Source organism: Canis lupus, chromosome 17 (genome assembly GCF_003254725.2).
Source record: "Canis lupus dingo isolate Sandy chromosome 17, ASM325472v2, whole genome shotgun sequence".
Lineage (NCBI taxonomy): Eukaryota > Metazoa > Chordata > Mammalia > Carnivora > Canidae > Canis > Canis lupus.
Window position 1 is genome coordinate 50505176 of NC_064259.1, and position 13143 is coordinate 50518318.

General features: G+C 34.6%; 1 protein-coding gene across 10 annotated transcripts in view; it reads left to right on the forward strand.

Moving 5' to 3' along the window:
* The window catches only part of EXOC6B (exocyst complex component 6B), a 615592-nt gene that overhangs the window by 418172 nt on the left and 184277 nt on the right, over nucleotides 1-13143 (forward strand). For 8 of the 10 annotated variants that reach the window (XR_007403261.1, XM_025453542.3, XM_049096018.1 and 5 more), the window contains one exon: nucleotides 11060-11201. Coding sequence is in view for 9 of the 10 variants with exons in the window: in XM_025453542.3 (XP_025309327.1) it covers nucleotides 11060-11201 (142 nt within the window). In the remaining variant the exon portion in view is untranslated. Of the gene's footprint in view, nucleotides 1-2262; nucleotides 2403-11059; nucleotides 11202-12085; nucleotides 12327-13143 lie in introns of those variants that run through there. The other 2 variants (XM_025453549.3, XM_049096022.1) reach the window with 2 other exon arrangements.

The following is a 13143-nucleotide window of genomic DNA, read 5'->3' on the forward strand; positions in this document are numbered from 1 at the left end:
AGGACCCTGGGATCACTACCGGAGCTGAAGGCAGACACTCAACTGACTGAGCCACCCAGGCACCCCTAGATTCTTTAGTTCTTGTTCTTTGCTGATGGGACTATGCTTCTGAAATTACATTTTATTTCAACAATTTTCCTTTAACTGTAACTTTATGCCATCTCTTCAAAATATGCAGCTTCTGCTTAAATTTAAGAAAGAAGCTAGGTGGCCTGGAGTCGTTGAGGAACTCATGAAAAACAGGGAGAACCTCATTCTAACTTAATGCCTAGGAGTAGCGAATATAGAGGACAGCTGCCTATTATGTAATGCTCAGGGTCTTTGAGATCAAGAGATAGATGGTAGAAATCTTCAAAAATGTTTGATGCCCCATATTCTGAATTCTAGGAACATTTTTCTTAATTCAACTTCTGCCTTCTACTTACAATAACTTCATTGCTGGTTTTTTCAATCTTGGTTTTAGCATTATTGTGGCTTTTTCTGGCTCTTTACTGTTGGGAGTGTTTGTAAAAAAGCTATACTGAAGGGTTGTTAGCCAGGCAATCTTTATTCAGTGGGTATTTATTTTAATAGCCATTTGGTTTCATTACCGTTTAATGAGTTCTTTGATAGCGAGTTCCTTAATTAACAAGGCAGTCTTTCAGGTTTCCTCTTTTCTAATTGTTAACATATTTTGGTGCTTTCACACAGATACACTGTGATGAAAAGTTTCCTCTTTACGGCTCCTGTAAGGCCATTCAGAAAGGAAAAAGATGGGGATGGGGAGATTATGTAGTGTGTTTCCTTAGAATATAAATGGTTTAAGAGCATTTGCTCTCCCAAACTGAAACTGAGTGAAATATTCATATTTCATGCTCAATTTCCTATAACAGGAATAGCTCAGAGTGGATTTCTACATGTATGAAAGTTGGTTAAACCCAGCTCACGTCAGAATTTGTATGTTGAATTTTTCTATAACCGCCTCTCAGGAAAGGTGGAATATTTAATTCTACCTGGGACCCAAATAAACTTTCATTGAAAAATTTCCTTGAGCTATCTGCAGTACTCCCCTCAAAGATAAGAACATTTAATAATAAACTACCTACCACTCACTGAGGCCCTAATATATGCCAGATACTGTACAGGTCTCTATATCTGTTATCCCATTTCTTGCATAAATTTCTGCAAGGTTGGTGTCATTATCTCCACTTTACTGATGAACAAGCATGATTAAACAACTTTCCTAAAGGTCACATAAGTTATAGGGCCAGTATTTGAACCTAAATTAATATGAATCAAAGTCCTTGCTCTTTCTCTCTGTATCACTTCCACTGTAGTCCTGTCTTGTTTTCACTACCACTACCATAAAATGGACATGATGGCTCAGGCACTGTTCTCCCATAGAAGATTAATTAGAGAGCTAATGAAATTTTTGTAAAGAAGATCTTAAATGATTTCCCTCAGAGAAGCCTAAGGTTTTAAATATTCTGAAATGAAATATTTGTATTGGCAGAAAATAATGAACCAAAGCACATACAAGATACGTTAGCTCAAAAAAGCAAAAAAGAAACTCAGGCTAATGATGTGTTTGGGAGGAGAAATGCTCTTATTTAGGGTATTGACCAGTTAGGAACTAAGTAATAAGTTGTATGTGGAAGTTAAAAGCGACGGACTGGCAGACAGTCAGGCGTCTGTACCATTGTGTTTTGTAAACTTTCTCCTGTGGCTGTGGTGTGTTTTTTCCAAGCCCACTTAATTTTTTATGAGGTTTGTAAAGGTCTTGAATAAACAATTGAGATTATAGAGGTTTTCCTGGAAGCTTTGGTTAATATTTTAATACGCTCTGCTTTGTCACATTATTAAATAGCTTATTAGTTTGAAAGAGAGCATTTCTTTTTTCTTTTTGCTATTTCTTTTTTTTCTTTTTTCTTTTTTTTTTTTTTTTTGTCCTAGCAGTTAAATATCAAAATTGGATGTAGTTTTTACGTGATTTTTTTCTTCTTTTTATTTTAACTTGATACCTCTGCAGATCGCCCTTGGATTGGGAATCAGCATTTGAGAGGCCTCCACTTAAAATGCACTTCAAGTGAAATTACAGTTTAGAGGGTATATCTTGAAATGAAGCCAGTGATTGTAAATGTAGGTAGTAAGAGAGGACTGGAGAAGGAGAGGCAGAATTGGATAGGGTCAGAAAACAGGAACTAATAGAACTTTGGAGATTACCTCATTGTGACCTTTTGCTCATTAATATATGAATCTGATTCTTTGGCATCTTGGTTGCAGTCTGGTGAAATGTCAAGCATGGCAAAGACTGAATACCTTCAAAGACATTTCTGTGTTAATGAGATGACTTGATGAAGTTGACCTTTAACCTGAACAGGAATTGAGGAAAGAGAAAGGAAGAGTTTTTATTTCTCATTATGAGGACTTCTTATTCTATGGAGGTTTGTGTAGTAATAATTGTTATTTGTAGAGTACTTTATATGACCTCATTTCAAATTGGAAGCCACTTGAAAACATTTCCATGTTGTTATTATTGGGATGTAATGAAGGTCACCCAGAAAGTCCTACCACTTTTGTGAAGCCTTCTCTGACTATTTTGGCCTTATAACTATTTCTTTTTAAATCATATAGCACTTAGAGTTTATTCTGCTCAATTTAGCAGTTAATTGCATGTTCTCCTTGATTTGCTTCAGAACAGGAAGTACACGTTCCACTTTTTTGTGTGACAGAATTTTTTACTTAAAAAGAAGAAAATCATATGACTCTATAAAAGGCACAAATGGTTAGTAAAATATTATGAACTCATAATATCTTACATTTTAAACAAATATACCCAATGTCTTGTCAACTGTTTTCCATACTCAGGATCAGAAGGATAAAAATTGTAATAGTCATTTGCTGAGTACTTAATTAATATAAGCCAGGTACTGTGGTAAATACTACATAGGAATTATTTTTATTTAACCATTGAAGCAATTCTATTTTGCAGATGACAAAACTGAGGCAAAGGTTAACGTCAGTATTCTGGGGCTTTGTATTTATTTATTTATTTATTTATTTATTATTTTTTAATGGGGCATTGTATTTAATGTTTGTTTTCATTAAACCACATATCTGTAATTTGTCTGTTTACCTTTATATATTTTTCTATTGTTTGTTTTTGCTCTTAACACTGTGTTGGTCTATGGCAGTAGAACATACAAGTTAAGGTATTTGCTGGTGTTTTCATTGTTTTGTAATGGGCATGTATGATTAACTGGTTATAACTTCTTATCCTTTATTGTGAATTTGAGTTCATAAGACCCATATATGAATGTATTTTCTTTATAAAGCAAAAGTTTTTGTCAGGCTGATAATGAAAATTGAGACTAGGGCATATGAAATTTTTGGCCAGGGAGAAAGTCTTTAAATGGTTATTATCATTTTTTCTGGTTGATATATATTGGCAAATTAAAAAGGTTCTTTTTGGGTTTTAGTTGTGATCTCATAGCTCATATCAGACTTCTCTAGTCATAAATATTTTTATATTTATAATTTATATTTATATACAAAATATAAAACCAGACAATTGTCAAAAAAAATGAAGGGATCAGTGCATGAGATGTAAATAACAATTGGTTTCAGAGGAACAGGGTACCAAAGAAGAAAAAAACATGGAGAAAGAACCCCTAAAATGTCTTTATAAAATTCCCCTTGAGCTCCTGACTAATTTATAAGCTTCACATGAATAGGGCACACTCTGGAGTTGCAGAAGATATCAGCTGCTTGGAATATTAATAGCTGAGCAAATATTCTGGAGTTGCACAGCAAAGACATTGAAGATTGAACCCATGGAGAGCCCTGATAAGCACATGGAACTTTCAGTTTAAATATGGATATTTTTTAAATTTTTATTTATTTATTATAGTCACACAGAGAGAGAGAGAGAGGCAGAGACACAGGCAGAGAGAGAAGCAGGCTCCATGCACCGGGAGCCCGACGTGGGATTCGATCCCGGGTCTCCAGGATCGTGCCCTGGGCCAAAGGCAGGCGCCAAACCACTGCGCCACCCAGAGATCCCCGGAACTTTCGGTTTAAACATCAGTAAAGCTATCTATAGGGATTAAGGACAAGTTCCTAAGATAAGGGGTGAAATTAAAGTAGACCCACTATAACTTTAAAAACAAGCCTGACAAAATGAAAGTGATCCACTAATAATTTAACTGCCTGCCTAAACAAAATTCAAAACTCTACTGAGGAAAATAAAATAATCTAGTGCCTCTATAGCATCTTATCTGCAACATATGGCATATGAAACAGAGTTTCTTAACATGATAATAAGAAAAACTGACCTGTAATCAAAAGTTAAAACAGTCAGTAGAAGCAGATCATTAGATAAACCAGATATGCTAGGAGACAGAGATTTCAAAATAACTGATTAATATGTTAAAGAAAACAGAGGAAAGAATGAACAATACCAAAACAAAATTATTTGAATAGATATTAAAAATCAAATGTGTGTTTAAGGATAGTAAAATTCAGGATTTGTAGTGAAAAGCTCATCACAAGAGCTCTCAAAGATGAATTAAATGTGTTTAACAGAATCAACAAAGCAGAAGTCAAGATGAGTTAGCTCAAAGATCTACAGAAAACACCCAAACTTAAACACATAGAAAAAAAAAAAGAATACTAATTTATTTTTAACTTTTAAAAATGGAATAGGTCATAAAAGAGATATGGAGCCAGTTGAAAGGTGTAATATGTATGTCCTTGGAGACCCAGGAGAGAATGAGAATTGTACAGAGGCTTTAATGTGTCTGCACTCAGTTGCAGATCTTCAAAATATATGAACAAAAACTGACAGAACCAAACAGATAAATGGATTTACAATATATTTCATTATTTTAGTACTCCTTCAGTAACCAATAAAACAAATAGACAGAATACCAGTAAGGCTGTAGAAGACTTGAACCATAATATCAAACAACTTGATTTAATCGACATTCCATCACCAAGAGCAGCATTTTTTTTTTCTAGTACACATGCAACATTCACTAAGCACATTCTAGACCATAAAACAAGTCTCAATAAATATAAAAGGAATAAGTTCTTACCAACTGTGTTTGCCATTTGCAACAGAAATAAGTTAGAAGTAAATAATAGACATGTTTATGTAATATACCACAATTAGACATAATGTATCATCTTTTTTATATAATGCTGGATGTGATTTGCAATTGTGTTGAAATTGGGTATGTATGTTTATGCAGGATTTTGGTTTTTACTTTTTTGTTCTTGTATCATCTTTGCCTTTGATTTTGCCATCAGGGTTATGTTGGTTTCATAAAATGAGTTTAGAAATGTTTTCTCTCCTATATTTTGTGGAAGGTTTTGTCTAGAATTGGTTTAGTATCTTCCATTAATACTTGATAGAGTTCACTAGTGAATTCATCAGAGTCTAGAGTTTCTTTATTGGAAGGTTATAAAATATAAATTCAATTTCTTTATTAGAAATAAGCTTATTTAATGTGTGTGTGTGTGTGAAAGACAGAGAGAAAGAATCTCAGGAGATGCGGAAAAAGATTTTGTCAAAAATGGACACTCTTTCAAAAAAAAAAATCTACCTCTCAGGAGACAAATCTAGTCTTATTTAATCCAATAAAAGGGTATCTGTGAAAACCTACATCTAACATTTTACTTAATGGTAAAAGACTAAATGTTTGACCTCTAAGATTAGGAACAAAACAAGGATGTTTGCTCTCAACATTCTAAATCAACACCCTATTGGAGCTAGTTCATGCAAAATGACAATAAAAGAAATAAAAAGTGTGCTAATTGAAAAGGAGGACATTGAAAATTTTTTCTTTTTTAAAAAGATAACGCCATTATCTAGAAAATTCTAAGAGATTTTTTTTAAAAAGGTAGTAAAACTGAGATCATAAGATACAAGGTCACTATGAAAAGAACAGGTCTGTTTCCTTTTTTTAAAGATCTTATTTACTTATTTTAGAGAGAGAGAGAGAGACAGAGCACACTAGCACAGACACAAGTGGGGGCGGGAGGAGGAAAGGAGAGGGAGAGGGACTCTCAAGCAGACTCCATGCTGAATGGAGCCCTACCTCAGGACTCCATCCCTGACCCTGAGATCATGACATGAGCTGAAACCCAAGAGTTGGATGCTTAACCATCTGAGCCACCCAGGCACTCCAAAACAGGTCTATTTCTTTGTACAAATAAAGAGGAATTAAAATCTGAAATTAAAAGTCAGTGTAGTTTACAACATCAAAAAACTGGAAATACTCTGTAACAAACAAAATACTGGAAATACTATGTAACAAACAAAATATGTGCAACTCAAAACTTTAAAAAAATTACCAAAAAAATGAAAGAAACTCTAACTAAATAGAAAGGTATACTGTATTTATGGATTCAATATTATTAAAATGTTAGTTTTCCCAAAATTAATGTAAAGCAACTTTTCTCCATCAGGCTTCTAGGTGAGAATCACACCGCAATTCCCTAAGGCATCCATGATATATAATGAAGTAACATTTCTTCAACGTGTGTGGAATTGTACTAGCTATATAAATCTTGAAGGAAATAAGTATAGATGTTAATAAGCTGATTTTAAGATTTCTATGAAAATTCAAAGCCTAAAATAAAATAACTAAGACTATTTTGAAAAAGAAGAAGAATGTTAGGGAACTTTATGCTGCCTGGTTTCTGTATTTACTATAATGCTTTAGTAAGTAAGAGAGTGAAGTATTGGCATAAAGTTTGACAAAAAGATCAAGGAACAGAATAGGGAGCCTGATTTTCAACAAAGGTGCCTATGCAATATCTCTATCTTGTACACTAATATTGAACACTATATTGTACACTATATTGAAACTAATATTACATTGTATATTAACTAGAATTTCACTAAATATTTTTAAAAAGAAATAAAAACATGTTTGATAGTCTCCACGTCTACTCACTACATGGAGAAAAACTTGAACAAGTACCTTTTGAAAGAGGATATCCGTTTGACCAGAAGGTATGAAAATATGCTTCAATAGAATTACTTCTGAAGGAATGCACATTGAAGCCACAATAAGATACCACTATACTCTGGCAACATAGCATGAATTCAAAAGGTTTTTACAATATCAAGTGTCGGAGAGGCTATGGGATAGCTCATACATTACTCATGGGAATATGAAATGGCACAGTCACTCTGAAGAACTTTGGCAGTTTCTGATAAAATTAAATATATAACTACCCTATGATCTAGCAATCTCCCACCTAGGTATTTTTCCAAGGAAAATGAATATTTCCACTTAAAGACTTTTATTTGTAATAGCTTCCAAATAGAAATAACCCAAATACATACCAGTAAAAAAAAAAAAAAATGAACAAATTGTGATTTACTCATACTCTTCAGCAATAAAAAGGAACAAGCTATAGATACATGAAATAACCTAGATGAATCTCAAAAACATGCTGAGTGAAAAAAAGCTGGGTATAAAAGAGGCCTGGAGAAATCTTTTTATATGAAGTTGAAGAGCAGCCAGAGCTAACCTATGGGGCTGTATGTCAGAAGAGTTATCTCATGGTGTGGGTGGGTCTACCGATTTTAAAGGCAACTTGGGGAGCTTCTGAGTCTATGGAAATGTTCTGTATCTTGAGCTGGATGGTAGTTTTATAGGTTTTTACATATGAAAAGGTCATCAAGCTATATTCTTAAGATTCGCCCAGGTACTGCTTGTAAGTATACCTCATATGTAGCAAAAAGTGTTTTTTTTTTTTGTTTTTGTTTTGTTTTTTGTTTTTGTTTTTGTTTTTGTTTTTTGTTTTTTAAGATTTCTTGGGTTTCTTAAAAGGTGACTGAGAATAAAAAAGTGAAGCAAGTGGATAAGTCTCAGAACCAGGTGTAAAGCATCTGGTAAATCCCTCCTCTGACTTCTCCTTACATTCACATCCTGAATATATATTCCCAGTTTTCTTTGGACAATGCTTTTCTCTTTGGACTTCTTAATTTCTCATGACAAGTTAAGTAGGAATTATTTTCTTTTATTTTTATTATGTTTTTCTTATTTTTTATTACTAGGGGTTCACCATCTCATTGTAGGCCTAGTAATGGCTTAAATAACACTATATATGTTGTCCAGGATATTTTGACTATCATCCTTGGGCCTTTTTTTTTAAGCTGTTTGTTTAGAATGGAGGGAATTATGCATGATTTTAATGAGTGGATATTTATTCAGGTTCTCTAATTGAGTTTAATAATATTCTTTGGAGGGGATCCCTGGGTGGCTCAACGGTTTAGCACCTGCCTTCGGCCCAGAGCGTGATCCTTGAGACCCGGGATCGAGTCCCACGTCGGGCGCCCTGCATGGTGCCTGCTTCTCCCTCTGCCTGTGTCTCTGCCTCTCTCTCTCTCTCTCTCTGTGTGTGTGTGTGTGTCTCTCATGAATAAATAAATAAAATCTTAAAAAAAAAAAGAAAAGAAAATGCATTTGTTTTTTTTTTAAAAAAAGATTACTTAAGAGGGTGAAACCACCTTTTTTTTTTTTTTTTTTGCATGATATGTTGGTGATTTTGACTGAGTCTATGTTTATCCTTTCTTAGAAAACCTATGGACACTGTGGTGGTAACAGAAACCAGAAATGAAAAAAGAATGGGTAGTGGACTGTGAATTAGCAAAGTTCCAAAATGCTTTCTAGAGTTGGCAAAATATTTAACACTGGAAACATTCATTTCTGCAATTATCACTTTGTTTAGGAATAAATAATTAGCTTGAAGGGGAGTAGAATGGAAAGTAATTGGAGGGCAGTTAAATAACTCAATATGTTAAGAGTAGTATAACATTTGATAATGTATAAGTGCATTTGGCTTTCTTGATTGATATATATTGATGAGGACTTGAAAGCCAAGTCTATGTTTCATGTTAATACATTAAGGGTAATAAACCATTTACTATTTTTAGATGAATCAGGAGTCAGGAGTATCAACTATCTTATCCCAAATTACACAGCCAGTAAGTAGTAGAGAATAAAGATTGGGACTTTCTGACTCTCAGCTATCTTATTTTCATTTTACCGGTCCAGTTTTGCTTCTCCTTGGCAACCTATTTTGGCTGCTGAAACAAGCCTTTCAAATGCTATCTTCTTCAGCCTCTAGCTTCATCGGGCTTTTAGCTCTTTGATTTTCACAACATCTCCATGTTCAGCTTGTTGGGTTCTTTAAGCATCTATCTTGGCCTAGGTGATTACTTTGGGCCACATGTTAAGAAGGACACCGCAGCCAATACTCAGTATTTGAAGAGTTGGCTCCTGAATTACCACTATCTTACCTATGTGGGCCTAGTCTACATCTTGGATGACCCATTAACCTTGTTACCATCTGGACCAGTTTTTGCTCAATGTTTCCCTGTAAGACAGTATAAGATTTAGTACTGCTTTTTAGGTGATGGTTTACTGGAAAGATACAGATTTAGGACTGGGTAGAAATGCTTAATAAATAGCCATTTGATTTCATAAAAATTTCTGAACTTCACAGAAGTGTATTCATCTACAAGAAAAAAAGAATACCAACTTGTGGCAGTGATTCTGCAAATGAAATGAAATAGCATAAGATGTCACCTGCTTAAGTCCAGCCACCTTGGGTGTATGCTAATGCCCAAAAGATAGTTTCTTACCCTTTTCTCTGGCTTCTGATCTGGTTTAGTCTTACCCTCCTTCCTTCATTCTATTCCCACTCTCTCTGTGGAAAAGCCACAGGGCTTCTCACAGCTTGGATCTGCCCCCTCTGATTGTTCACCCAGAGCCTGTTACTGTTGAACTCTCTGGTTCTCCTTGGTGTGCTACCTGTTTCAGGTCTCCAGTGGGTTTAACTGAAAGCAAGCCATTTAATGTAGGTTTCATTTATAATGTTGACTTTTCTCTTTAGGATTCAATATGCTTCCATTGTCTCTTTTTTAGTTGGCCTGTACAGTAGTCCCTAAGTATTTCCACTTGTCTTAAATCTTCTAGAGTGTGGATCTTCAGAACATCCAAACAGAACTGTATAGATGAGGAACAATTTTTTTAAAGATTATATTGTATTTTTTAAAGTAATCTCTACACCCTACGTGGGGCTTGAACTCACAACCCCGAGATCAAGAGTTACATATGCCACAAACTAAGCCAGTTAGGCATTCCTCAGTGTTCATTATAAAAAAAAATAAAAAATAAAAATCCTTTTATTTATTTTTTTCAGAAAATTTGGATTTTTCTTTACATTTTTTAATGTGTTCAATCAATAAAGCAGTAAACATTCTGGTTTCTTTTTTTTTTAATTTTATTTAAATTCAGTTTGCCAACATAGAGTATAACACCCAGTGCTCATCTCATCATGTGCCCTCCTTAGTGCCCATCCCCCAGTTATCCCATCCCCTCACCTACCTCCCTTTCTGCAACCCTTTGTTTCCCAGAGTTGGGAGTCTCTCATGGTTTGTCTTCCTCTTTGATAACACTATAGTTTCTAGATAAATTAGGGAATTTTGTTTACATTTGTTTTTTAAGGATTCTAGTAATTTTGGAAGGGACTTTGAAATTTACCCTCTGAAGAAAAATCCCTTTTTAGTTTAATTAAGGTTTTGAATATTATTTGTCTACTGTGTATTTTGGGGGGAAAGCGCTTCTTGAATAAATAGCTGGGCTTTATGAATTTTAATGTTATAGCTATATAACTCATGGTAATGAAGGTAGTAGTGAAGATGATTGCCACCAGGTGCTATTAATCCAAGATTATTGAATGCCAAGGATATCATACTGGAGAAAATCTTAAAGAAATCCCTAATTATGAAAAATAAATTATTGGGACGTCTGGGTGGTCAGCGGTTGAGCATCTGCCTTTGACTCAGAGTGTGATCCTGGGGTCCGGGGGTCGAGTTCTGCATCGGGCTCCCTGTGAGGAGCCTGCTTCTTTCTCTGCCTGTGTCTCTGCCTCTCTGTGTGTCTGTCATGAATAAACAAATAAAATCTTAAAAAAAAAAAAAGAAAAAATTATTGTAATTTTTGTTGGGATTTCCTTTTAGTCCAATAACATTATGATTTACACTCTTCTATTTCAGGGAAAGGTGGCCCAGACAGCATGTATGTCAGCTTGCAAGCATTTAGCCACATCCTTGATGCAACTTTTGCTGGAAGCTGAAGTAAGACAACTCACCTTGGGAGCATTACAGCAGTTCAACTTGGATGTCAGAGAATGTGAACGTAAGACAGTGAAGCATCTCTTTACTTGTTTGTTTTACCTGTGTGTGTACTCACGCCCATGAAAAAAAAAAAAGAAAAAGATAAGCTTAGGTCTGTGGGGTCTTTGTTCCTGATGGAGTTGATGAATACCTGGATGATAGAGACAACTTGAAAGGCGTGTAGAAATAGCCTATCAGCAAGCTAATTTGAGCACCCAGAAGTGCCAAGGCCCCTATGCAGAATATAGATCTCTGGCCACAAACAAGTTTGCAATCCCAGGGGTGGGGATATAAGGCAGACATGCATTTAATGCACATCAAAGAAAACCTGATTAGTCGAAAGCCTTCAAAAGAATACAGTTCCCAACTACTTTTTTTTAATATTTTAAAACCATTTTTACATCTTATCTACAAACTCTTCTTCATCTAAAGAACAAAGGTGTGTGCACTTACCAGTCAGAAATGTTTTCTATTACAGGTAGAAACAGAGAATGTTAGAGTGATTTTAAAAAATAGGTTTTATTTTTCTTGGAGACAGTTGGTTGCTATATTGATTTAGTTACTCAGTGATGTCATCAAGGACTTGGGCTTTTTTTTTTAGTAGACACACAATGTTTCGGGCATACACCATAGTGGTTCAGCTTCTCTATACCTTATGCTATGCTCACTCCAAGTGCACTACCATCTATCACCATACAATGCTATTACAATATTGTTGACTATATTTCTAATGCTGTGCCTTTTATACTCATGGCTTATTCATTCCTTCACTGGAAGCCTGTATCTCCCACTTCCCCTCACACATTTGCCCATCCTACCATCCCCCAAACAACTATGAGTTTGTTCTCTGTATTTATAGGCCTGATTCTGCTTTTTGTTTGTTTATTCATTTGTTTTGTTTTTTAGATTCCACGTTATGAGTGAAATTAAATTGATATTTCAAGGACCCAGACTCTTTTGTTCCCTCTCCTCTGCCATACTTGGAAGTGTGGACTTTTCCTCTTCATACATATTATAGTCAGAAGAGATCACATTCCCTCAAAAAAAAAAAAAAAAAAAAAGAAAAAAGAAACAGAAATGGCATATGACCCAATAATTCTGCATCTAAATATTTATCTAAAGAAAATAAAACAGTAATATGAAAAGATATATGTATCCCTGTGTTTATTGCAGCATTACTTACAATAGCTAAATATGGAAACAACCTAAGTGTCCATAGATAGATGAATGGATAAAGATGTGACATATCTCTATGATAGAATATTATTCAACCATAAAAGAATGAAATCTTGCCATTCACAACAACATGGATGGACCTGGAGAGTCTTATGCTATAAGTAAAATAAGTCAGAAAGAAAAATACAAATAATATATGTTCACTTAATGTGGAATCTAAAAAATAAAACAAAAAAGACAGAAATAGACTCATAAATAGAGAAAACTGTGATCGCCAGAGGGAGAGTGAGGGGTGGATAAAATAAGTGATGTAGATGAGATACAAAATTCTACTTAAAAAATAAGAAAATGACAGAGATGAAAATTAGAGCTTAGGGAGTATAGTTATTAGGGTAGTAAGTTTGTACGGTGGTATGGTAACTATACTTGTGGTAAGCATTTTGTTACGCGTGTAATTGTCAAATCATTATGTTGTAACTAATATTGTATGCCAACTATACTTCAATTTTTAAAAAAAATAAGAGGAGATTTACATTCAAGACAGGAAAAAGAGGCCAGTGTCACTTAGTCCTTTTATTAAGAAAATTAAAACCTTTTCAGGAGACACCTAACAAGCTTCCCCGTATGTCTCATTGGTAATAATACAGTTCCATGGTTACCTCCACCTCTGAGGGAGGCCACAAGATTATCTGGCAAAGTGATAGAAGACCATCATTATTAGGATAGTTGATTCATCATGAGTCATCCCCTTGGAGTTGAACATAAAATTAGTTCTGGTTAGGAAGAAG